This window comes from Phacochoerus africanus, chromosome 1 (assembly GCF_016906955.1).
Source record: "Phacochoerus africanus isolate WHEZ1 chromosome 1, ROS_Pafr_v1, whole genome shotgun sequence".
Lineage (NCBI taxonomy): Eukaryota > Metazoa > Chordata > Mammalia > Artiodactyla > Suidae > Phacochoerus > Phacochoerus africanus.
In genome coordinates, this window is record NC_062544.1 from 227,226,810 (window position 1) to 227,250,208 (window position 23,399).

General features: G+C 46.8%; 1 protein-coding gene across 5 annotated transcripts in view; it reads right to left on the reverse strand.

Annotated features, from left to right (window-relative positions):
• The window catches only part of BOC (BOC cell adhesion associated, oncogene regulated), a 75,786-nt gene that overhangs the window by 20,698 nt on the left and 31,689 nt on the right, over positions 1-23,399 (reverse strand). For 4 of the 5 annotated variants that reach the window (XM_047792404.1, XM_047792386.1, XM_047792395.1 and 1 more), the window contains exons 3-4: positions 16,579-16,754; positions 15,596-15,874 (exon numbers count right to left, since the gene is read on the reverse strand). In XM_047792404.1, the coding sequence (XP_047648360.1) occupies positions 15,596-15,874; positions 16,579-16,675 (376 nt within the window). In that variant the 5' untranslated portion in view covers positions 16,676-16,754. The remainder of the gene's footprint in view (positions 1-15,595; positions 15,875-16,578; positions 16,755-23,399) is intronic. The other variant, XM_047792377.1, reaches the window with a different exon arrangement.

Here is a 23,399-nt window from a genome sequence, read left to right on the forward strand (position 1 = left end):
TTAATTTCAGAGAGGAAATAAAACTAATAGAGAATAAGATAAGAGAGATGAAAATATTTACTCAAGACACTCTCTCCATGAAGGTACTTAGAAAGCCCTGGAGGCACCCTCTCTGAATGCTGACCACACCACATTCTGCTCAGCTCTGGAGAACTGATACCATCACGGTGTGACTGCGATTCACAATTCACAGCAAGACTCCACCTGCCTGCGTGGTTGGTTCCCAGACAAGGCAGCAGGAGTAGAGGGATCAGTTTTCTCACAGAAGACATGAGGTAATTACCAAAAACAAACTACTGTCACCATAGAGCCCTGTCCTGAAGGCGCTCAGGGAGGGCAGGAGGTTTCCCATTGAATGGAACTTTCCAGAAGTTCTCATCCAAGCCAGGGCAGGGAAGCCCTTTTGTTTCTAAAAGGATTGTTGCCCCTCTGTGTTCATCTGTGTATCATCTGAACCCCACCTGGGGCCTGGTCCAAGCAGATGCTCAGTGAATACTGAATGACCAAATAGATGGTGATCTTGGAGCTGTGACTCTCAAGTCAGGTACAAGATGCCCATTTATATAGTTTGTGAACACAAATTTCATAGTTGAGGTGGGCCTACATTGTAAGCACCAAGGCCTAGCACAACAAAATTTCTATGGCCCTTTTATCCAAGTGTGGCCAACCTTTAAGTGTGGCTATTTTGAAAGTAGACTGTATCTTGAGAGGTTACTTCTGCAGTCACAGGACAGAGGTAAAATAGGTCTAATACATGTGGAATAAGAAGTACATGGTAATTAAACTATTATATACAGAATGGATGAACATCAAGGTCCTACTTATAGCACAGGGAATTATATTCAATATCCTGTGATAAACCATAGTGGAAGAGAATACGAAAAAGAATATGTATATAAATAACTGAATCACAGTGGTATACAGTAGAAATTAACACAGCATTTAAATCAACGACACTTCAATAAAGTAAATTTAAAAAAAATACATGCTGTTCTTGGAGTAGTGTGGCAAAAACGATGATAAAATGCCTGATTTCTATGGTACCATTTCACTTTCTACGCTGAACGCGTAATTCCTATGGGTCAAGGTGAGATCTCTCATATATTCCTTCCTTTGTGGGGGGTGAGGGGGAGGTGGGGGGGTTGGCAGGGCCTTCTGGGCTTTTAAAGAATTATTTCATCATGGAGTTCTGGTCATGGCACAGCAGAAACGAATCCCACTAGGAACCATGAGCTTGCTGGTTCGATTGCTGGCCTCATTTAGTGGGTTAAGGATCTGGCGTTGCCATGAGCTGTGGTGTAGGTCGCAGACGCGGCTTGGATCCTGTGTTGCTGTGGCTCTGGTGTACGCCATCAGCAACAGCTCCAACTGGACCCCTAACCTGGGAACTTCCATAGGCCGCGGGTGCCGCCCTAAAAAGCAAAAAAAAAAAAGAATTATTTCATCATTATTTCATTCTTTAATTTTGTGTTTGTGATATCTGAACCTAACTACATTGCAAATTCCTAGTGGGCAAACTATTAATTTTATACTCCACCAAGCCCCACTGCACAGTATTTGGGATACACCAAATGCTCATGAAGTCCTTGCTGAATGAATAGTTTGGAAGACTGTGTCCAAGACCAGGCTCATGGGTGTGCAACTTGTGCAGCTGCACCAGACCTCGTGCCTAAAAGAGGCCAACCCTTGGCTTAATGCTCTGCTGTCACCAACCTGAAATTCTGAATAACGTTGGATCAAGGGACCTCACATTTTCATTTTGTATTGGGCCCCACAAAATATGTAGCCCAGTCCTGGCTGAACCTCTCAGCCAAGAAAGTGTATATGCACTTTCTCTCTGGGAGAAAGAAGATATGGACTCTGGGAAACGGCGGACTGCCTGTGCTCAGCGTGTTCTAGCTGAATATTTCTGTGTTTCAAAAGCAAGGTGCTTCAACACCGCAAAGGCCTTAATCCTCCTCAGCACAGTGCATGCTATACCTGCCAAGTCAAGAGACTTCCTGTAAGGCAAGCTGTAAGCAACCGTGAGCTCAGGGGCATCTGGAAAATTCCTCAGTCACTGAGAGGTGCTCTCTTGCATGGTCTAATAAATCTAAAATTACTCCACCAAGAGTTTTTGTTTCATCCTCCTCCTTTTCTTTACCTCGTTCCAAGAAAATCTGCCTCAAGCAAGAACATACTTAAATCTAACAGATCATTTTGCAGGAAAGATGTGAGCAGCTGAAAGGAGTCTGGCATCAGAATGCCATCTCCATCTTCAGAGCCCCCAGGCTCCTGCCCCATTGTAACTGAGGGCTTATCCATGCATGGGGTATGCTCCATGGACCCACCTCACTGACCCAATACTGGAAAACTCTAGGCACCCCTTGGGCCCCTCTTGGCTCCTTCTGCATGCTCTGACAATGAACTGCCGCTTGGAGACAGCAGGCTGTGCAGTGGGGGAGGCATAAAGCTGGGTGCCGGTCAGCCATGTGGCCAGACAGCCCCTCTGTTCTGATGCCAACATGTGCACAACAGCCCTTGCACGCAGGACCCAGGACACCCCAGCTGGGCTTCTAACTCCCCACAAGGGCAGACTGGCAGGCGAGCCTCCAGGCTTCAAAACAAATAAGCAGCAATTTGGTCCTTGGCCCTGTCCCCCCCTAAGCTTAAGCTTTAGCTGTTGCTTCAGCAAACACTCCCAATTTGGCTGCTGGAGCCAAAGTTGAGTTTCACTAAGGGATCAAAGGCAAGTAATGAAGTGATGAACGATCTGAAAATCAGAGCGCCCCTTTTCTAGTATTTTGGGGCAGGAAGGAGGCCAAGGAAGGGTAGAGACTTCATGATCAATAACAGCCTAATCAAGCCACCAGATGAGGGGCAGATGCAGAGAGATCTAGTTGGCTGCATATGAAGGAAACTAGCCTGTTCCCAGGCCCCTTTGTCTGCAAAGCCTGTTTCCTGGCGAGTCCCTGGGCTGCTCAGAGTGCCTTCCTGGGAAAATAAGGGGAGGCCCGTCAGTTACAAATGAGGTTAGCAGGCCTGGCTTCAGAATGATGGATTGAGTTTCACGGGGGAAATGGTTTGACAGGACACCTGCCCTTGCCTGTTGGCTGGTGTGTCTGAGAAATCCATTAGACGAATGTTTTTGCAGCTTTAATCCTCTTACCTTCCCTCAGACTCCTCTTTTGCATCCTCTCTTTGTCTATTTTTCCAGCTATTTTATTAACTTGTTTGCACGAATCAAATGCCAAGAGGCCCACTCTTGTTTCTCTGCTCTCAACAGGTCAGAAGCCCCAGTCTTTGGGGCTATCTCTGAGTTGATGGACCTTCCTTATTAGTCACAGGACTCTGTTCTTTCTGAGAAAGCTCATAACACCTGAGACTCTGTACAGAACAGTTCCTTGCCTTCTAATCCCGGGCTATGGGTCGAACTGGAGCTGTAGCCTCTGGCCTACACCAGAGCCATGGCAATGTAGGATCTGAGCAGCATCTGCGACCTACACCACAACTCATGGCAATGCTTAACCCACTGAGCAAGGCCAGGGATCGAACCCAAATCCTCACGGATGCTAGTTGGGTTCATTAACTGCTGAGCCATGATGGGAACTCCTAATCATTCAAACTCTTAATGGAACGTGTATCTTCTGATGTATCATTTTTGTCGGAGCCTTGGACACACAGATTACAAGAATTTCTTCAGACACAAACCATATAATGTGCTCTGAGTTTCCTCTTCACATCTATGGGGGGATATCAGGCTCCTACCTTCTTGGCCTCCGGGAAAAAAGAAGGTATGTGGGCATATGGGTGTGGCTGCCACCACCAGGGTCACATGTAAAATGACAAGTTGACAAGTTTTATCTTAAGCCCCTCTGAATTTCTCACCACCTTCTAACCTTGATCCTTCCTTGACAAATAAAAGGCTCAGTAGAACCGTGAATTCATTTATAATATTTAGTGTATGCGTGTGTATGGTCATAACACAAAATTGTCCAATCTTAATTGTTGGCTCATTCTCCAATTTTTATAGACTTCACGTGTCCCGTTACAGGGGGCACTGTGCCTCAGCAAAGCACCCCCAGTGTAATCAATAAACCTAATATTGACTTTTTTTTTTTGTCTTTTTGCCTTTTCTAGGGCCGCTTCTGTGGCATATGGAGATTCCCAGGCTAGGGGTCTAATTGGAGCTGTAGCCACCAGCCTACGCCAGAGTCACAGCAATGTGGAATCCAAGCTACGTCTGCAATCTACACCAACGCCGGATCCTTAACCCACTGAGCAACAAGGCCAGGGATTGAACCCGCAACCTCATGGTTCCTAGTCGGATTCGTTAACCACTGCGCCACGACGGGAATTCCATCAAACCTAACATTGACTTTTAAAGTGTTTCCTGGAGTTCCCGTCGTGGCGCAGTGGTTAACGAATCCGACTGGGAACCATGAGGTTGCGGGTTTGGTCCCTGCCCTTGCTCAGTGGATTGACGATCCGGCGTTGCCGTGAGCTGTGGTGTAGGTTGCAGACGCGGCTCGGATCCCGCGTTGCTGTGGCTCTGGCGTAGGCCGGTGGCTACAGCTCCGATTCGACCCCTAGCCCGGGAACCTCCATATGCTGTGGGAGCGGCCCAAAGAAATAGCAAAAAAAAAAAAAAGACAAAAAATAAATAAATAAATAAAGTGTTTCCTCATGTGAGCCTCTTCTCCCCTGTCCTCCCCTAGGCAAATTAATGTTCCAATCTGTTTAAGAAAGAATTCAGTTAAGATGGGGCCTTCAGATGGAGGTGGTATGGAGTTACCAAAATCCCTATCTCCAAGAGTGCACCTGAATGGTTAAAAAACATTTTGGCTTTTAGGAGTTCCCATGTGGCTCAGCAGGAATGAATCTGACTAGTATCCACAAGGATGAGGGTTCGATCCCTGGCCTCGCTCAGTGGGTTAAGGATCTGGCATTGCTGTGAGTTGTGGTGTAGGCTGCAGACATGGCTCAGATCCTGTGCTCCTGTAGCAGTGGTGTAGGCAGGCTGCTGCAGCTCCAATTCGACCCCTAGTCTGGGAGCTTCCACATGCCGCAGTTGCAGCCCTAAAAACAAACAAAAAAACCCAAAACAAAACCATTTTGGCTTTCACTCTATTTGGGCATTTCTCATGTCTAGCCAGCCCTGTCCTACCGTCCTGCCTATTCTCAGGGATCACAGGACAAGCCTGCACCCATGCGTTGAGGCTTGGATGGTGTCCACCAGATTGTAGGGGCACCACACTGGGCTCACTTGGCAAAGCTGTCAGCCGGCTCAGTAGCATCATGTCCTTGGGCAAGTTTCTGGGCTGACTGATAACTCTACTCCCTAACACTCCTGGCCGCCAGGCCTCAACTTGTCCCTGTGCTGGCCTGCTGTGTCTTCAGCCAACATTATAAGACAGAGAAGGATTCTGCCCTAATGGAGTACTCCTCAGTGACGTGCCGACCCTGTGGCCCTTTCCTGCACCTTTTGAAAGATGGCTAAGGTGCAAGGGAAGATAAACGAAGAGCCCATGGCTCTCTGTTCTACAGATGGACTTGGAGTTGGCGTCTGCACAGGCGAAGGGTCCTGGGCATTGCCTCCCTGTGTGGCTTCTGGCAATCCAGGGGCTCCTGTGCCCTGAATTGCTTTGCTGATGGGCAAAGAATCACATCACGACTCTTGATCTCCAAGTCACCTGAGGAGCCATGGCTTGGCACGACTCCAGGATCAGCTTTCGGAAATAAAGGGCTGTATCAACGGAAAACCATGATCGACTACAGAGGCAGAATGGAGGCTGGAGCCTGATGGTGCTTCTGGTAGAGGTGGGAATGCCTGGCTCCTGATGGTGGAAGGAGTTTACTGCAAGATGGGCAGTTCCTCTCAGAAGCCACACATCCTGGGTAGTGACTAAGCCTCTTACTGGTCCATAGCCCTGGCACACAAACCACTGAAGGCAAACCCAACTGGAAGCCCACAAGGCTGGGCAGAATCAGCATATTCTGGAGTCGGCACCTGGCACAACACCATCCCTCCAGGTGTCATTGATGCATTCACTCAGCCAGCCAGAAGTTGCAGAAGATACCAAGAAGACAAAGACAGAGTTCCTAACCACAGGGAGCTTTACTCTAACAGAAAAGACAGTTAAAAACAGCACACAAGGCTGAGTACAACAATTTGCAAGACTGGTGTCCCCACGCGCGGTCCTCGCTGCCCTTACCAGTATTCCAGCCTAGTTAGGTTACCTCCATCTCTAGAGCAACTTCAAAAGGGGGTTGGTGGCATGAGTACTCCTCCTCCCTCTGCAGGCAGGAAGAGTGGGTTAAATAGATTTGCTCTCTGTAGGATTTTTTTCTGCCCGTTCGATTGCACAAATAATTTTGGCTCTAAAGCTTGCTCCTGACAGCCATGGAAACATGACATGAAATTTCTCAAACACACTTTCTGATGAGAGCAAGGCATGCTCTCTTTATTTAAATAAAAAGTTTCTATGGGGGGGGGGAAACCTTTGCAGATGCCAAACACATTAGTTGTTAAATCTTGTGTTTCTTTCTTTTCCTTTGAGTTAAGGTGGGGTGTGCACTCAGCTTTGAGCAGTGGGAGAAAGCAGAGGATGAGGAAGAGATGAAAGAGCCCAGGGGCAGGGTGCAGGGGGGAGAAGGGCAGAAGATCAAAGTCAAGACTGGAGGTGGGCAGGAGAGGGCATAAAAGGAGTGAGAGGAAGAAGGAGGGAAATAAAAAGAACGTAGTTTGCAGTGTCATTAAATGATTTGCAATAAACTGGCCTAATGCTTTAGGAATTTCTTGGCTTGAACCAATTAAAAATAATTAAAAAAAAAAAAGACATACAAGAACGAGGAATGTTATTAATCCTTAAAGACAAGTCAAGGATGGGAACCATTTCTTCACGGAGTCTGGCAGCCAGATGAACAGAGAAGATGGCTGAGACCATCCCCTTTATCTGACTTCAGTGCTGCTCTGAGGTAGGGCTGGCTAACAAAACTGGGGCGTTTCTTTTTGGACTAGATGAAGGACTAAAATGGTTTGAAAAATTACACTGAGGAAGGAGAGAGGGGAAGGAAAAAAAGATTTACTTGCCAGCAACCCACATCACACATATTTCTCTGATCAACCAAATATAAACTAGAAACTCAGCAATGGGAAAATTAATGTGAGTCCTGGTGGTCTGGACTCATCAGAGCCAGAGCTGGATCCTGGCACAGTCTTTGGCAGGCTGGCGGCCTGTACAGGAAGGGAGAGAGATGGAGGCCAAGGCATTCAGAGGAACAATGGAAGTGGGCCCTCCAGCATGGCCCTTAAAAAAAAAGATTCTAGGTGGGAGAGGCAGGGGCGCTGTCTTAAGGCCAGTGGGGCCCACTGTGGTTATGATTTTTCCACCCACACACCTGGGAACTCCCTATGCCAGCCACCACTGTCTCCCCCAGTGTCCCGTGGGGTGCCTGGTAGGAGGAGGAGCCTCATGCACTGGCACCATTTCCCTTCAAGGGTTCCAGAATCTCCTCTAAATAAACATATTTTTAATAGCCCTTACACTCTGACATCCATCAATTTTTCTTAACCCTCGCTAAATCTATTTGTTATCTTCAACCTGTTTGTATCCCGAGTTGTTGCTTCATCCTTTTTTTTTTTAATTTTTATTATTTTATTTTATTTTTTATTTTTGACTTTTTTGTCCTTTTAGGGCCACACCTACGGCATTTGGAGGTTCCCAGGCTAGGGGTCTGATAGCAGCTGCTGGCCTATACCACAATCACAACAATGCTGGATCTGAGCCATGTCTGCAACCTACACCACAGCTCATGGCAACTCTGGATCCTTAACCCACTGAGCAAGGCCAAGGATTGAACCCAAGCCCTCATGGATGCTAGACAGGTTGTTAACCACTGAGCCATGACAGGAATTCCGCTTAATCCTTTCTTACTTCCTCAAAACTTTTAATATAATGGAATTTGGTAAAGAAATCTTTGTTCACCTTCTGCACACCCTTTTTGATCTTCTAGACTTCAAACATATCTTATGCGGCTCAGTAAGCCATTCTCTGAAGGCTGAGTGCCAGGCCCTGTGTGCAGCAGTGTGGCGGTCACAGAGGTGAAGGGCAAAAAGATGGTGGCAGGAGAGGGCTAGAGAAGTAAACATGGGGTGGAGAGGAAGCTGGGAAGAGGGGACGCCACACTCCAGAATTGAGGAATGGAGGGGGTCAAGAAAAGATTCCTAGAGAAGAAACTCGAATCTTGAAAAGTGAGAAGGAATTCATTAATCCAAGGGAGGCGGGAACTTCCTGGGGAAGGGAATGGAAAGGAAGTTGTTCCAGGAAGATGGGGCACCAGTCCCAAAATGACAGCGCAAGACGAACTGAGGAAATGGCAGAGTTTGCTGGGGCCAGAGTGGGAGGCAGAGCTAAGAGGTGGGTTTACGTGTCACGCTGCAGCCCGAGTCTTACTCTGTGATTCCTGAAGTCTTCAGATATTTTTACGTAGAAAAAGAACAGAGTCATTTAAAATTAAGCGCAATTTTTTCTACCCCCCAAAATGCTGTTTTGTCTCAAGTTTTCTTTGTTTTTTGTTTTTTTTCCTTTTGCCTACCTTTTTTTTTCTCATTATTAAGTGATAGTCCTTTATTTAGGTTTGAACACTTTGTCCCATTTGCAGGACAGACTCACTCTTTCATAGTTTCTGGGGCTATTACTAGATTCCAAAAATGGTTGAAAGTCTAAAAACAAGATCAGAGTAGAACTCCCTAAACTTTTCTACACACAACAAAAAAGGGAGCCAAGGAACTCATTTGCTCTTTTGATCCTTTCTTATTTTAAAGGAACCATCTAGAGCCATGTTCTTTAAAGGGTTCCAATAATTTCAAGCAAGCTAATCAATCCTTCCTCTCAGCTTCCTGTGCAAAAGGCTTATCCAGGTCTGTTCTGGCTCATTGAATCTAGAGTTGAACCTGCTTTACCCTCTGTGTGCTCCTTCTCTTCTCTCTTAGCTTATGATATGGACCTCAGGCTCTATTTAAGCATGTAGCTGTGTGTGCAAAGAACAGACTGAGGAGAGGGGTGGGGTAGCTGAAGGGGTCTAAGCATGTCCTCAGTAGAAGATGGCACCATGAACTTGCGTCTTCTTTTGGTAATTACTGACTCTGGCTAAATAGAGAATTGGAACCCTGGCTCTTTGGGGCAGACATTTGCTGCTGTGATGCCCTGAGTTACACCACACATTTATCTGAGCACTTGTGCCAGGCCTAATGGGATTAGTATTGCCAATGCCAGTTGAAAATTTCACCGGGAACTTCTTGTGAAATTCTTGTGGGGGAAATTCTTGTGAAGTATGAATTTCTGCCTGGATCCAGTAGAAAGCAGAAGGGGTTAATATGACTTTGGCCTAAAGCTATAAGGTATTCCTTAGTCATTTCCTATTTAGATATTCAAGTTGCTTAGTATCCTTTGGGATTAGGCTGTCTTTCAGTAATTTTCTTGTCCAACTGGCCAAGTAAAACACATAAAACTTATGGCATAGAGTGGCTATAATTCAAGTTCAAGCTAGTCCTCCTTTTCCAACTCTACACTGCCATGTGGAGCTGCCTCTCTGTCTCCTAGGAAAGGCAGACTCACACCCATCCTGGCAGGTGCCTTTGGTCCCAGCTTTCAGCCATGGGCTCCTTTCCCCTCCCAGGGGAATACAACCACTATGTGACCGTCTCTCCCGCTACCCCATCCTAATTCAGGGTTTGATTAATTCACCATGGAAGTATCTGCACCATCCCAGAAACCACATTGGGCTTAGGTCCATGTACACAAATGTAAAGAGCTGAACTTAGCGGTTGAAGGTCTGAGAAAGGTATGTGGGGACTCAAAAATTTAAAGACTGTCTCACACACATTCCTCAAGGCTCAACCCTGAGTCTTCCTCAATCCCCTGAAATCGAAATGAATCACTGTCCCCTGAGCTCCCATTAAAATCTGTTTACATCTCTATTAGGCAACTCATGGGTTGGATGACTGGCTTTATGGCCAACATGTAATTGCTGTCTGTCTTCTCCATCAGACTGAGATCCTCAACAGCAGGGAGCAGGCCTTCCTGTGCTGCTGGTGGAAATTCTAAACACTCCCAATTCTCAGGACACAAATCTCCAAAACATCCTGATATTGAACTCAGGGCTGGAGAATGGTTGGCTTGCTGGTTCCCCAGTGGAACTCGTGAATCTCTAGCCTGCTGCCTGGCCCTATGGATCATGGACTTACCAGCCTCCACAATCGTGAGCCAATTCTTTAAATCTTTCTCTCCTCCCTTTTTTTTTCCATTTCTCTACTCCTCTATTTCTCTCTCTCCCCATGTGTGTGTATATTTGTACTTGCAGTTTTATATATGTTTGTATATACTCCATAAGATTATATATGTGTGTATATACAATTGTATATGTGTGTGTGTACATGTACATATGTATCTGTGTGTGTATATGCATATAATGATGAGTTCTACTTCTCTGGAGAACTCTGACTAAAACAGGGACCAAGGGAGCTAGAAATATTTTAAGAAAATGTGAGCAGCTGTTCTTAATGGCCTGTTCTAATTTGGGGTCATAGCACAGAAGATCTTAAAGAAGTGTCTGATGGGAGTCAGAATTGGGGAGCTGAGTAAGAAGATGTCTTCCATTTGTGGAACCCACCACGTCAAGGGCCAGGATCCGGCCAACCTGCCAGCACAAACCAACACTGTCCAGTTGGAAGAAAAAGCAGCAGTGACCCAAAGCATAAATAGGCAGCTCTGTGGACTATGGTGACAACACACAGTGTAGTGACATGACGGGCTCCCCTGAAAGGCAGCTCGGAGGTGGAAATCTGGGTGGAAGAATACGTGAACAGAGGGAGCTGAGAGATTCACAGGAAATGGGTTCATTCTCTCTTCCCAAGAAGCCAGTCCTCTCTCTTGGCTCTGGCTGTGACTGGAAGCTTTGCCTCCCCTGGACTCTGTCTTCCTAAGGGCTGCTCCCACAACAGAATTGGGCAGCACAGGGCTGGGTGCAGGGCCCCGAGTCTCCCATGAGAGGGCACTCCACAGATGTGTGTTGACCAGAGGGGTGAATGAATATAGCCTGAAATTTATAAAACACTTCAAAATATTACTATCATATATTCTACCATTTGATTCTCAAGGAAACCCCAAAAAGCCCCTCCCCCCAATAAAACTGAGGATGTGATCATACTGTGCTCATTTCACAGCTGTGACAACCTGAGATATTAACTGACTTGGCCAATGTCACGTTAACGCTTAAGTGGCAGAGTTAAAACAAAAAAAAAGATCCTGGGTTTAAGTTTCTTGTTTTTTTCCATTATACCAGTTTGGCTCTTCATTTCACTCATGGGTTAAATTATGCTAACAAAGGGCCCCTGTCACCTCTGACCTTTCCTCAAAGTCACGGAGTCATGGAGACAGCTGCCTAAGGGAACTCTTTCCTTTCCTGTCAGTTGCCTTGCCTCTGATCTCGGATGCCAGAGAGAGGATAATTCAGGAGTACGTGACTGGTCCCAGCGCTTAAAGACCTTACAGAAGGGTTACAGATCCGCTCTCAATTAAACCAGCACTTGCTTAAGACTTCACAGCAGCTGGAGGACAAAAATTCCCAGATATAGAATCACTACGCAGTTACTGCCTACTTTATTTCCGGCTAAGACTAGAACCTAGAGATCATAGGATAACTGAGAGAATTAATTTAAAAAACAGAAAAAAAGTGAAGATGAAGAATTATTTGGACTATATATGAATGGTAGATGACCAGCAGTAAGTAAAGAAAGAAAGGAGCTTTCACGCTGCCTGAAATCTCTGTTGGATAGGCTGTGACTACTTGCTGCACTGTGTGGAGAACAATTCTAAGCATTGACTCAGGGTCTAAGAATGAGGAATGCTTCTGGGGCTCCAGGTGCACAGAGGGGGAACCTTTGAGCCGTGTACAGTGGCTGGCTTCTGGGTGTGAAGCTTGTGAAAAGAGAGGTAAGAGGAAGAAAGATCAAAGTCAAAGCCTTTCACAAAGCGAGACATAGACAAGATGATCTGAAGGGAGGCATTAGCAGCAAGAGAGACTCACCCCAAAGAAAGCTTAAGTAAAACAGGGAAAAATAAAAACTTCTCTTTGGAGGAGAGTGGGAAGGGCATCTCCACCCAGAGTGAAGGGAGCCATTCTCCACATGGCCAGAACTGCCTGGAGGAGAGGGGTGCAGGGCCTAGAGGGGACGTCATGCAGTTCCATTTCACCTGAAGACCAGAAGCTGTCACCAGGCAGAGGTAAGCTCAAGTGCACCCCATGCCCAGCGTCAGCATAAAAGCGGTCTGGACCAGGAAATTTCCGCTAGAGGCCTCCTTCACACCTTTGAATCCTTAGGCCAGGTCCTGGCACCCATCATTGAAAGCCCCCAGTGATCTCTAGGGGGTTCACTTATGTGCAGGAGGCAGCGTTTTGCCAGGGACACACAGCAAATGCTTTGTCTGAGGATGAACATCTGAATGCATGTGGGAGAGGCTGGAGAAAGAAGCCTGAAATGGTGAGGGTGCATGTGTGCGTGCATGTGTGTGTGTGCATGTGTGCGTGCTGCACACCGCTGCCCAGCCTCGCCTCCGAATGCAGACCATGCCTTCGGTAATCCCTTCTACTGCTCAGCCTCCCTCGCACATCAGCCAAGCAGCAAAACACAGCCCCCATTCTGCTCAGGAATGCGCTTTCGGAAACTTAATCTAGCTGCTGAGTCTGGGCCAAATCCCCCATGGCATTAACCCAAAGACAGCACCCGTTTCTCCCGCCCCTCGCGCCTTCCCGCCACCCCGGCACAGCCTCCTCCAAGTCTGGGGGGCTGTAGTTCCACTCCACCGACTCCCTCTTCTTCGGCCCCCTCCGAGCCCGCTCTCTCCATTTCCAGCACTTCTCCATCCTTTTTCTGGTCAGGCCCAAACATTTCCCTTCTGATTCATGTCTAAATGACACGCCAATAGTTCTTGGCTTTCAAACAAGACTCGCCTCTGCTTCTGCACAAGCCCCTCTTCTCTCACTCTGGCTTCTTGGGTTGCAACCAAACCCTTGCCTTTGTCCTCAGTGCCAACTGCAGATCCCTTCAAGCACCAGAGGAAGAAGTGGCCAGGAATTTTTTAAAAAATAAAGGCTATAAATTGCCTCTCCTCACACAGATACACCTTGAAATAGAAGCAGGGTTGCAAAGAAAATCTCCTCTCCAGCTCTCCCTTCCTCCAAACAATGAAAGTTTCAGCCTGGCTCCTGATCAGGCCAAGTTATGGAGTTTCCCTGAGTCTTCACAGATGAGGGCTGATCGTTTGCAGGTGAGCAAGCGTCCTAAAGGAGCAGCGTCACCCTTTAAAGGCACGACAGTTGCTAAAGGCACCTCTTCTTTGTAATAATGAACTGGCACGGACCTGATTGCCCAGCACTAGGAGAAGGGTCCACTCAGGGATGCTCCAGGGCCATGAGTAATTGTGCTCCTGCCCTGGTTGGGGCTAGGGGACAGATTAACTAGGAGCCTGCTGGAGTGGGGGTTGTGCGTTTAGTACATGTAAAAAAATGCATCAGGTTATCCACTTAAGATTAGTGCACTTTACTGGATGCAGTTTATACTCTATAAAAAAGAAAAACTAACTATGGTCATATGGCCAGTGGAAAATGCTTGTCATATACTGTCAAAGGGAAGAGAATAAGGATGGAAACTATGTTCAGTAGTATAAAAATAATGGGTATGGATGAAGACTGGAAGGGTATACTCCAAAATGATAATGGTGGTTGTCCAAGGATGGTGGGAAGATGTTATTTTCTATATATTCTGAACTTTCTACTATGTAATTTTAATTTAAAAATATACAAGGGAGTAAGGAGTGTAGCTCTGACCTCAGCCCTTCTTGTTATGATAAGGTGACCCCTCCCCATCCTCATCTCCAGGTACCCTCCCCCAGCTCCTAGCACAGCTGGAGGGGAGGGCCCAGCTGGGGGTCTAGGCTGCCTCCCTCACTGGGCACTCACAGGCTGCTCCCCAGAAGCCTGGCTCTCAGATTCAGTGAGTGCTCCTTGCAGACACAAAGGAAAAGTGGTTCCTACTATGCGTGTGTGTGGGGGGGGTTGGGAGTGGGGGAGCAGTGGCAAGATGCAGCCCAGGCTCACCTAATCCCCTGCAGAGGTAGCTGGGGACCCACCCTGCCTTCCTCCCTCCTCTGAGAAGAAGGCAGGGCAGCTTGACTGTTTCCCAAGAAAAAGGAATATGGTGGCAGCCTCGGTTCTATTCTCTATTCCTCCATGGAGTGAAGTCTTTCTAGGGATCTGGAAACCAGAGGGTGAGGGGGTCTCTTCTCCCCTGCTTTTCTACTTCCCCATCTCTCAGCACTTGCCTTCCGGGACTCATGTCTCATACTCCAGGGATCCCAGCTGACTTTTAAGGAACATTTTAGAAGTTGGCTGCCTTAGGTATGACATGTAACATAAAGAACCACATCATCCAGGAGGGTGATGATGACAGTGACGGATGATGATATGGAAGGAGGGCTGTCCACGAGGAGGGGCCCTGCTAGATCATGAAGGAACAAGCTCTGGAGACTTTCTCAAAGGTTAAATCCAAATACCACTAAACTCTCAACAAGCTCCCCTGTTTCCTATGCTTCAGCCATCAGGAAAGGGGAGGTGATTATGAATACTGTTGACCTTTGAACAATATGGGTTTGACCTGCAACGGGTCCACCTGGGGACACATTTTTTTCCACTGTAAATACTATAATACTACAGGACCCACAGTTGGTTGGACCCACGGATGCAAAAAAGTCCCTTATGAGTTATATGAGGATCTTTAACCAACCAGAGGGCCTGAGACCGTAACCCTGTGTTGTTCAAGGGTCAACCGAATTTCCTGGCTAAAGACTCAGCATATTAGAACAGGTGTTGGGGCTGCTATGTAGCCTTCGGAAGTTGAATCAATCCAGTCGCGTTTCCCATATGTACCACAGAGAGAAAATCAGGTAATGCCTGTACTGATCTTGGGCACAACCCATGTGATAATTATACATAGAGTAGTATGAGGTCCTCTCCTGGCATCCTCTTGGACCAAACTGTCACCTCATCTCTTCCTCTTTACCCCTTTGTCTTTACCCCTTTTTACTGTGTTCTGCTGTCTATATTCCAGGCACTGGGAATACACCTGCCCCTCAGAAGGGCAGGAGGCCAAGGGGGTATGGGCAGGCTCTGTTCCGACCACACATATCCCTGTACATGCTCTGACTGCACCTGCCGTGAGGATGGAGTTGGGGGGTGGGAATGCAGTGAAGAATTGACACGACCACATCTAAGACCACAGAGTGATCAAGCAGAAAGGCCTGGCATGGCCCAGCTCTGGGGCCTGCAGGATCAGTTCCGCCATGGCAAGGTCCCTTCTTTCTAGACCCTCACTCCAGATATTTCTCCTACTCAGAGAGCACAAAGGCCTCCAGCCTTTGGAAATTACTGGGCACCCACTGCTCTCCGATTGGAAATGTCAGCTTGTAAAGCCCCCTTTATGGTAAGATAATGACAGGGGGGTTGAACAGTGGGGGATGGAGAGAGAATGGAAGAGGGGCAGAGGAGCAGCACTCACTGGCTAGGGTCACGGTGGCTGGCACACTGGCCACGGCCCCTGCAGGCATCCGGGCCACACACTGGTACCGTCCCACGGTGTGGTTGTTGAGGGCGGTGATGACGAGGGTCCCTTGGGTGATGAGGATGCCTGGGGCATCATCTGAGCCATTCAGCTCCCTCCCGTTGAGCCGCCAGGTGGTATTCATCCAGGGCGGCTCCACCACGCAGCCCAGGATCACGGTTCCTCCGAGCTTCTGGACTGTGGAAGAAGGCTGGACGGTGACCTGAGGGACCTGGTCTGGAGAAAGAACAGGGATGCAGCAATGAATGACACCCCCAGGAAACCTATAACATGACCTTTCCAGAAGCATGACACCCAGGCAGCCTTTCAGAGCTGGACCACTCAGAGGAGTTGCTCTTCCTCTGAAGAACTCTGCTGTCCTTGGGTCCATTCCCCACCCTGGCCTTGTCCCCAGGAAGCCAGATTGGAGTGGCAGCATGGCGTGAGGGCAAGAGCTCAGGCTATGGACTTGGACAGACCTGGGCCTGAATCCCAGGGGACTTTAACCATTTTGAGTCTCAGTTTCTTGTCTGTAAAATGGGGCTCATAATATTTGTCTCACAGAGCTGTTGAGGAGCTTACAAACAACACATGTAGACCGGCTGCCGGAACGCCAATATAGAAAGTGCTCAATAAAAGGCAGTTATAAAACTGACAGAACACTGTAAACCAGCCATAATGGAAAAAAATAAAAATCATTATCAAATTTTAAAAAAAGGCAGTTCAGTTATTAACATTACTCCTCCTCTAGTGTATGTTTGAAATGATTAAAATACCAAACACCACCAATATGCTGTTATGGAGACCATTTCTCATCTTGTATCTTGAGCGTGTCCCTGAAGGCCAGTGGGGAGGAAATGCTCTTTGGAACCCCAAAAAGGACGCCTTTTCAGAGGGTCCTTGCAGAATGCTTGTTGCCGAGAAAGGAGCAAAACACTCACCCAGGTCTGCGAAGCAGCCCACCGTGGCCAAGAGGAGGCAAGCCAGTGTGGCCTTGGGCCGCTTTCCTCTCTGTGTCACCATCATCCCATGTGGCATGGTGTGTCACAAAAGGTCCAATGTCCCATAAGCCACCAGAGTCTCTCAAAAAGGTACCGCAATCCCCTGCCACACGCTGCTGTGAGGAAGAGAGAGAAACGGCCATGGTGAGAATGCCTGGGATGCGCCTGTGGTGGCCACAGGGCCGGACTGTTTCTGTTCCCCCTGCTTCCATAACATAGGTGGTGACATTCAAAGTAATGACCTGGCCATGCTGCTCTCGTGCCATTTCTCATCTAAAATAAGTGGCTGCAGGAGTTCTCTGGGGGCGCAGCAGGCTAAGGATCTAGCATTGTCACTGCAGTGGCTTGGGTTGCTGCTGTGGTGCAGGTTCGATCCCTGAGGCCTGGGAACTTCCACATGCTGCAGATGCGGTCAGTAAAACAAAATAAAGTAAAACAAGTTGCTTATAAGTTGTCCCTTGAGTGAGAAGGTGATGTTATGGTAAGAATGCCAGAGCCTTGCCCAGTGCATCCATAGCAACAAGGACAGAAGAGCCCAGGACATTGGGAGGCTGAGACTTGTGGCCATGTCCCAGGCTCAGGGCACTGCATATCTAGCACAGATGCTGCAAAGGCTGCAGTTATCTTTACCATTTGCTTGCAGGAGGTCAGGTGTCCAGGGCTGGTTGCCTGTGGCTAGGATAGACTACGGCACACTGTGCTGTCACACGGATACTGACAGCATGCTAATCCCTCATTTAGGGGATGGTACCCATTAATGATCCTAAAGTCTCGGGAGCTCATGAAAGATCTCCTGCTGTGACTCACCCCCACTCTTCACCTACATTCCTGTCAACATTCTTTGATTCCTGGAGCCAGGCAACCTCCGTCAGCTGCTCTGTAACCTCCATTCCCCAAACACAAATGAAGGTCACACTTCAGCCAAGAACCCTCTTCTCTCTGCCCTGGTGCTGAAATTCTGGTGTTTTCCATCTCTACAAAATCTATACTCTTCTTTTTGTTCTTTTTATAGACATACCTGTGGAATATGGACATTCCTGGGCTAGGGGTTGAGTCCGAGCTGCAGCTGCTGGCCTACACCACAGCCACAGCAACAATAGATCCGAGCTGCATCTGCGACCTGTGTCACAACTTGCAGCAACATTGGACCCTTAACCCACTGAGCCAGGCCAGGGATTGAACCTGCATCCTCAAGGAGACAATATCAGGGGCTTAACATACTGAGCCACACGGGAACTCCTAGACTCCTGATGATGGTCCACATTGCATCTCCACCCAGAGCGTTTCCTAGAGGCTGCACCTCCAGCCGCACTGCACCTCCAGCTGATGGCTGACGTATCGCAGCTATCAGCCACCCTCTTACTGCCTGCCTAGAACTTTAATTCGTCCCCTTCCACAGTATTAATTCTTTATGCCTTGTTTAAGTTATGGTGTTTAAAAGATTCATCAAAGTCCCATAGAGGCAAAGTACACACACTGGTCATGGCCCGAACCAAGATCTGGCTTCTGTGCTTTTCACTGCTGTACTTATAGGACATTAGACCAGTGAGGAAGGTGTGTCAACATCCTTACTAGGCAGGGAGACATTAGACTGAATTTCAGATAACTGAAGCCAACATGACAACAATGTAGACAGTGACGCATGTTCCGGAATTATGCACATGTGGCAACATGAAAGGAGATTTCTGGGGGGTGATATATATTCAAAATGTTCTTTTTTTTTTTTTTTTTTGCTTTTGAGGGCTGCACCCATAGCATATGTAAGTTCCCAGACTAGGGGTCAAATCAGAGCCACAGCCACAGCAACTCAGGATCGGAGCCAAGACTGTGACCTACACCACAGGTCATGGCAACACTGGATCCTTAGCCCACTGAGCGAGGCCAGGGATCAAACTTTCGTCCTTATGGATACTAGTTGGGTTCATCACTGCTGAGCCACGACAGGAGTTCCAAAATGTTCATTCTTTTGGACCAGTTTATCTAACCAATTGCTCTTGCAAGCACAGTCACCACTGGAAAATCAGAGGAGGTGGTTTAAGCTGCCTAACTGAGAGATGTGCTTGCCCAACAGTCTCTGGAGTTCTGGCTTCCCTTGAAGTCTGTTGTAAGAGCCGTCTTCAGCCTCTCGACGTCCATCGATCCTTATACAGGAGACTGGAGGCTGGGCTTTGAGGCTCTTGTTCTTTGCTAGGAAGCACCTGAGACCCGCCTAGACCTTTCCCTTTTCTAAGCTCCTGTGACCCTTTGGCATTTCCCATGGCTGCTGCGTTGGGAAGGCCATGCTGCTCTGCCCAACAAGCACCCTCCCAACCAGGCCTGAGATCCAGCCCCACTCTGATGTTCGGAATGTTTTCCAGGAAAGAGTTTCTTTCCCCTTGATTTTTAATCCTTCCCTTTGCCTCCTGTATTTGACATCAGACAACCTCCAAGACTCCTCCACTGTCCTGGGAGAGAACAAGGGGACATTTTCTAAAAGAGAGTCGAAAGAAAACTTTTAAGCTTTTCCTGTTAAGTTAAAATAATTTCCTCTCGGTGAAGAGAGCTTTTGCTCTTTTTCAGATAATCCAGTAAATCAAAGGGTTATGTTATTAGCAAAGGGGAATTAATGAAAACTCTGAAGGATGCAAGTCTGGCTGGGAAGGGCTCACCCCCGCCCATCACCACTATGAGCACCTCACTAAGCTCTTAGCCAGAGGTATTCTTTTAACCTTCAGAAAGACTCTGCAAAATGGGGACTATTATCCTCATTTTACAGGTGAGGAAATTGAGTTCCAGAGGGTAAGTAAGTAGCCCAGGGTCATATAACTGTAGGCCTGGAATGAAACCCAGGTTGGGCTCACTCCAAAGCTCTGTGCTTTTTACCACAACAGTAGCCTTTTCACATATATATATATTTTTTCTTTCTTTCCCCATCAGCCCTCAGCACCCAGTGGGTGCTTAACAGAGTTGGAACTGGGTGAAGCAGAACAATGAGGGATTTTAACAGTGATTTCTGAATCACTGTTCATCAAGGAAAAGTTCATTAACATATTCACAAGCCAGTACCAAAAAGCAAGCTCTCAGTCATCATTCTCTACTTTTCTCCAATGAAATAACCCATTTATCTAGAGCACTGCGTGAATGACCAGTTCTAGTCAGGGCACTGGCTTGCTCCTGGCTTGCTCCAGTTTCCCCAGCTCCTTAAGGAGGCTGCCAACACCTGTCCCTTCGCTGCCCCAAGAAAGGGCAGGGGAAGGAGGCATCAGGGAGACAGAGACTGAATGCAAAGTAATAAAAGGCAGAAAGAAAACAAGTAGACAAAGAGGGATAAGGAGGCCTGTTTCTTATCCCAGCACATGATGGCTATGGAGGTGTTTGGGTTGTAAAGTCCACAAAGGTTTTACTGAGGAAATTCAGCCCAGACCCCCTCCTGCTTAACGAGGACCAGCCCAACAATTCCTGTTACTTCTGCACCCTGGGTGATTTATAAGGTTCAAAATGGAAACAGACCCCGCGACTGCTGCCAGCCACCACCCTGCTTTTAAGAGCAACAAGGAGAAAAGGATGTAGCCAAGGAGGGAGAGGGAGTGAGAGGAAGCAGGTGTCCAGAGGGAGAAAGGAGTTAACTCATTGAGCCCCATGACGGAGTTGTAGGCAGGTACCACTCAAACCCAAAGCCGAACCCGGGGTGGGTGGGGGGATCTTTTTGGCATAAAAGCAGAACTGAAAAAAGATGCAGAGGTGGGGGGAATCACTGTAGCTATGATGCATCTTAGCAGTTGGGGAAACTGAGTCACTTCTTGGACCAAGTTATCTAGTGAGCTTGGACTAGAAAAATAGTTCCAGAAATACAGGTTTTTGAGAACTTTTTATAATGAGTTAAAAAAAAAAAAAAGGCAAGTAAGGCTTAATTGGAGTAAGTAATTGCAGTGTAACTTTGTCCCCTGTAAAGGAACAAGGTACAATTTCAAAGTTGGGTGAAGGCAACAATAAAGCTTGTTATTTTTCTTGGCAATTTTGTCTAGATCATTCTTATTTTCTCTGCATTTTCTCAGAAAAAGGGATCAAGGAAAAAAGAATCAAAAGCAGAGAGAAGGGAAAATGACTTCTTGACATGAATTCCTCACTGGGGCCCAGGTACTTGCTATTTTTAAGGGTTATTTGGACACGTAAAATAAAAGAAAATGCATCTGAGAAGTTTAACTGCTGACATACGTGTTCCCACTGAAATAATCTCCAAGCAGACATTTTTGAAACTTTCCAAAAACAACAACAGCAGAATACACGTCTAAGGTTGAGACCAAGCACGAGAAATTACAGCCTTGGAGTATTTATTTTGCGAGAAAATTACAAACAACGGAGAGTTGATCAGTAGCAAGAGGAAGCCAGCTCCACCTTCTCCCAAGAGGGCTGGCGGGCTGGCAGGAGCGCAAGCGAGGCAAGGGCACTCAAGGTCACCTCTCATCCCCAATCGCCCAGGCCACTGCAGCTCTCTCCAAAAGACAAGCCTCCATGGTCTAAAATGCAAAACATGCCCTGTGGACGGCCCATGACCAATAACCAAGATGAGCTACGCCAGGAGAACATGTGATGTAGCAGATAGCACAGGGTCTTCAAAACATTCTCTTTGTCGAAACAATGAGACCTGACAAACTTCTTGCTCCTTTGGTTGAGGGGGTCTAGCTTGCTCCATTGGTTCTTGCTCCATTGGTTGAGGGGGTGAAAGAAGAAATATTTCTGACCCCAAGTTACAGTTGTTTTGCATGCTCCCAATTCTGTGCAGTCAGATTCATTTTTCCAACTGCCTTTGAAGGCAGAAAGAGGGTCTGCCTCCTCAGGAGGTGATACCAAGTGGCCAGGGGTTGGGTGCTGGCAGCCCTCTGGCCTCAAAAGAGGATGTTATTCCTGCTCAGAAGAGTGACTCTGGGGGAAATCTTGGGCAAATAAATTTAATTCTCAGACAGCTGAATATGTGAATTTAGACAGACCAAGAAGAAAGATTTCAGAAGTGGCATTTTTTTATTTAAAAATTTTTCCCACAGACCTAATTAAAGGGGATCATTTTAAATTAGGAGGGAACTCAGAAAAAAATAACAGCTTAGAATAACACCTAACAGGTGTCCAGTGGTACAAATGAGGAAGGCAAGGTGTGGAGAGGCTAAGTGATGTGCAGAGGTCCCCTAGTTAAGAAGAGAGACCCTGGGCTCCAAGTCAGATCTCCTGATTCCTAGTCCAGCGCTCTTGCCACTCCCCTGACGCTGCCTCCCAGGAAACTGTTTCCGGATCATATTAACCAACTGCTTAAAACTGCTTTTAGAAGTAAATTTAGAAGGTTTTGAACTTACTTCCCTGTGCATAAAAACGGTATCTGGATCATTATGTATGACAGCAACTTTCTGTGGGGTCATTTTCATTCTTTTAACATTTAAGATCTACCCTAGAACAACCTCTTACTGTGCTTCCTACAAACCCTTTCAAGAATTTTCTGCAGTGATGGAAATGTTTTCTATTTGCACTGTCCAAAATGCTAGGAAGCCACTAGGCACTGGTGACAATCAAATACCTGAAGTGTGGCTAAGATGACCACGGAATTTTTAATTTTAAGTTAGCCATGAGGGCTGGTGGTTACATTAGGCAAAACAGTTCAAGACTAATGCCAGATGTCATACAGGGGAGAATAACAATGGTTTGATGGTCTTATGTATCAACCCTGCTCTAGCCAACCTCTAAACATATTTCTAGCTTATTACTTATCCAAAGGTTGTGTATGTGTTTTCTACTAGAAAACTAGGTGCACTGTGATTTTATTATTATTACTATTGGGAAGAAAAAAAATATCACTGATCTACCTCACAGAAGACACATTATACTATAAGATGGATTCTGTCCTGAGAAGCTTAAAACAAAGCTTGGAACCTAAGTCGGCCAGTGCTTGGCAAATATCCATAGACGCCTTGTTTCCCTGTCTCCTCTGCAGTTGGCCTAAGATCACATGACAAGCGCCGGCCAATGACATACAAGTGAACACGTTCTGTGTCACTTCCCAGCCTAGGCAGTTGAGAGCTGGAGAATGAGGGGGTTACTTCTCCCTCCTCCCAGGGTGGTGGGCCACAGCACACATTTCAGAAGGCATAGCTACAAGATGCAAGAAGGCAGCCCAGCCTAAGGCAGGAGAAGAAATAAATCTTTGTTACATAAAACCACCAAAGTCTGGGGGTTACTCTTGTGCAACAACAACTTTAGCACTCTTGACTCTAAAACCTTAATGGATCACCAGTCACCAAGGGGAAGTGGCAAACAAGAGCAGAGGGAGGAGAGCATTTTCAATGTCAGGGCTTCAGGAAAGGCTTTCTGGATTCATGGCTTTGAAACTGGGCCTTTTGGAATAGGAGTACATAGTGAGAGGGAGGGCACTGTAGGAAGGTGACACTGACCTGATGGGAAAGGTCTGTTTGGAGGGTGGTACATCAAGCAGTTTGTCTCTCACAGGGCAGTGATCTTGAATAGCGATCTCCTAACCTTACTGATTTTGCTCTATGAGAAAAACATTCTGGACAAATATTCTTAACACATGAATATTTTATTTATAAAGTAAATGCATACATTGCCAGACTCAAATTTAAGACTAGGTAAAAATGAAACCGTATTTTAATGACTTGTTAATCATGATGGTTTTATAATATCATTAAGTTAATACCTTAAGGCAGAAAGCCTATTTAGCATTAGATTCATCGCTAATGATATGCATATAATCTCTTTCAAATACAGTTTGAATGTTAATG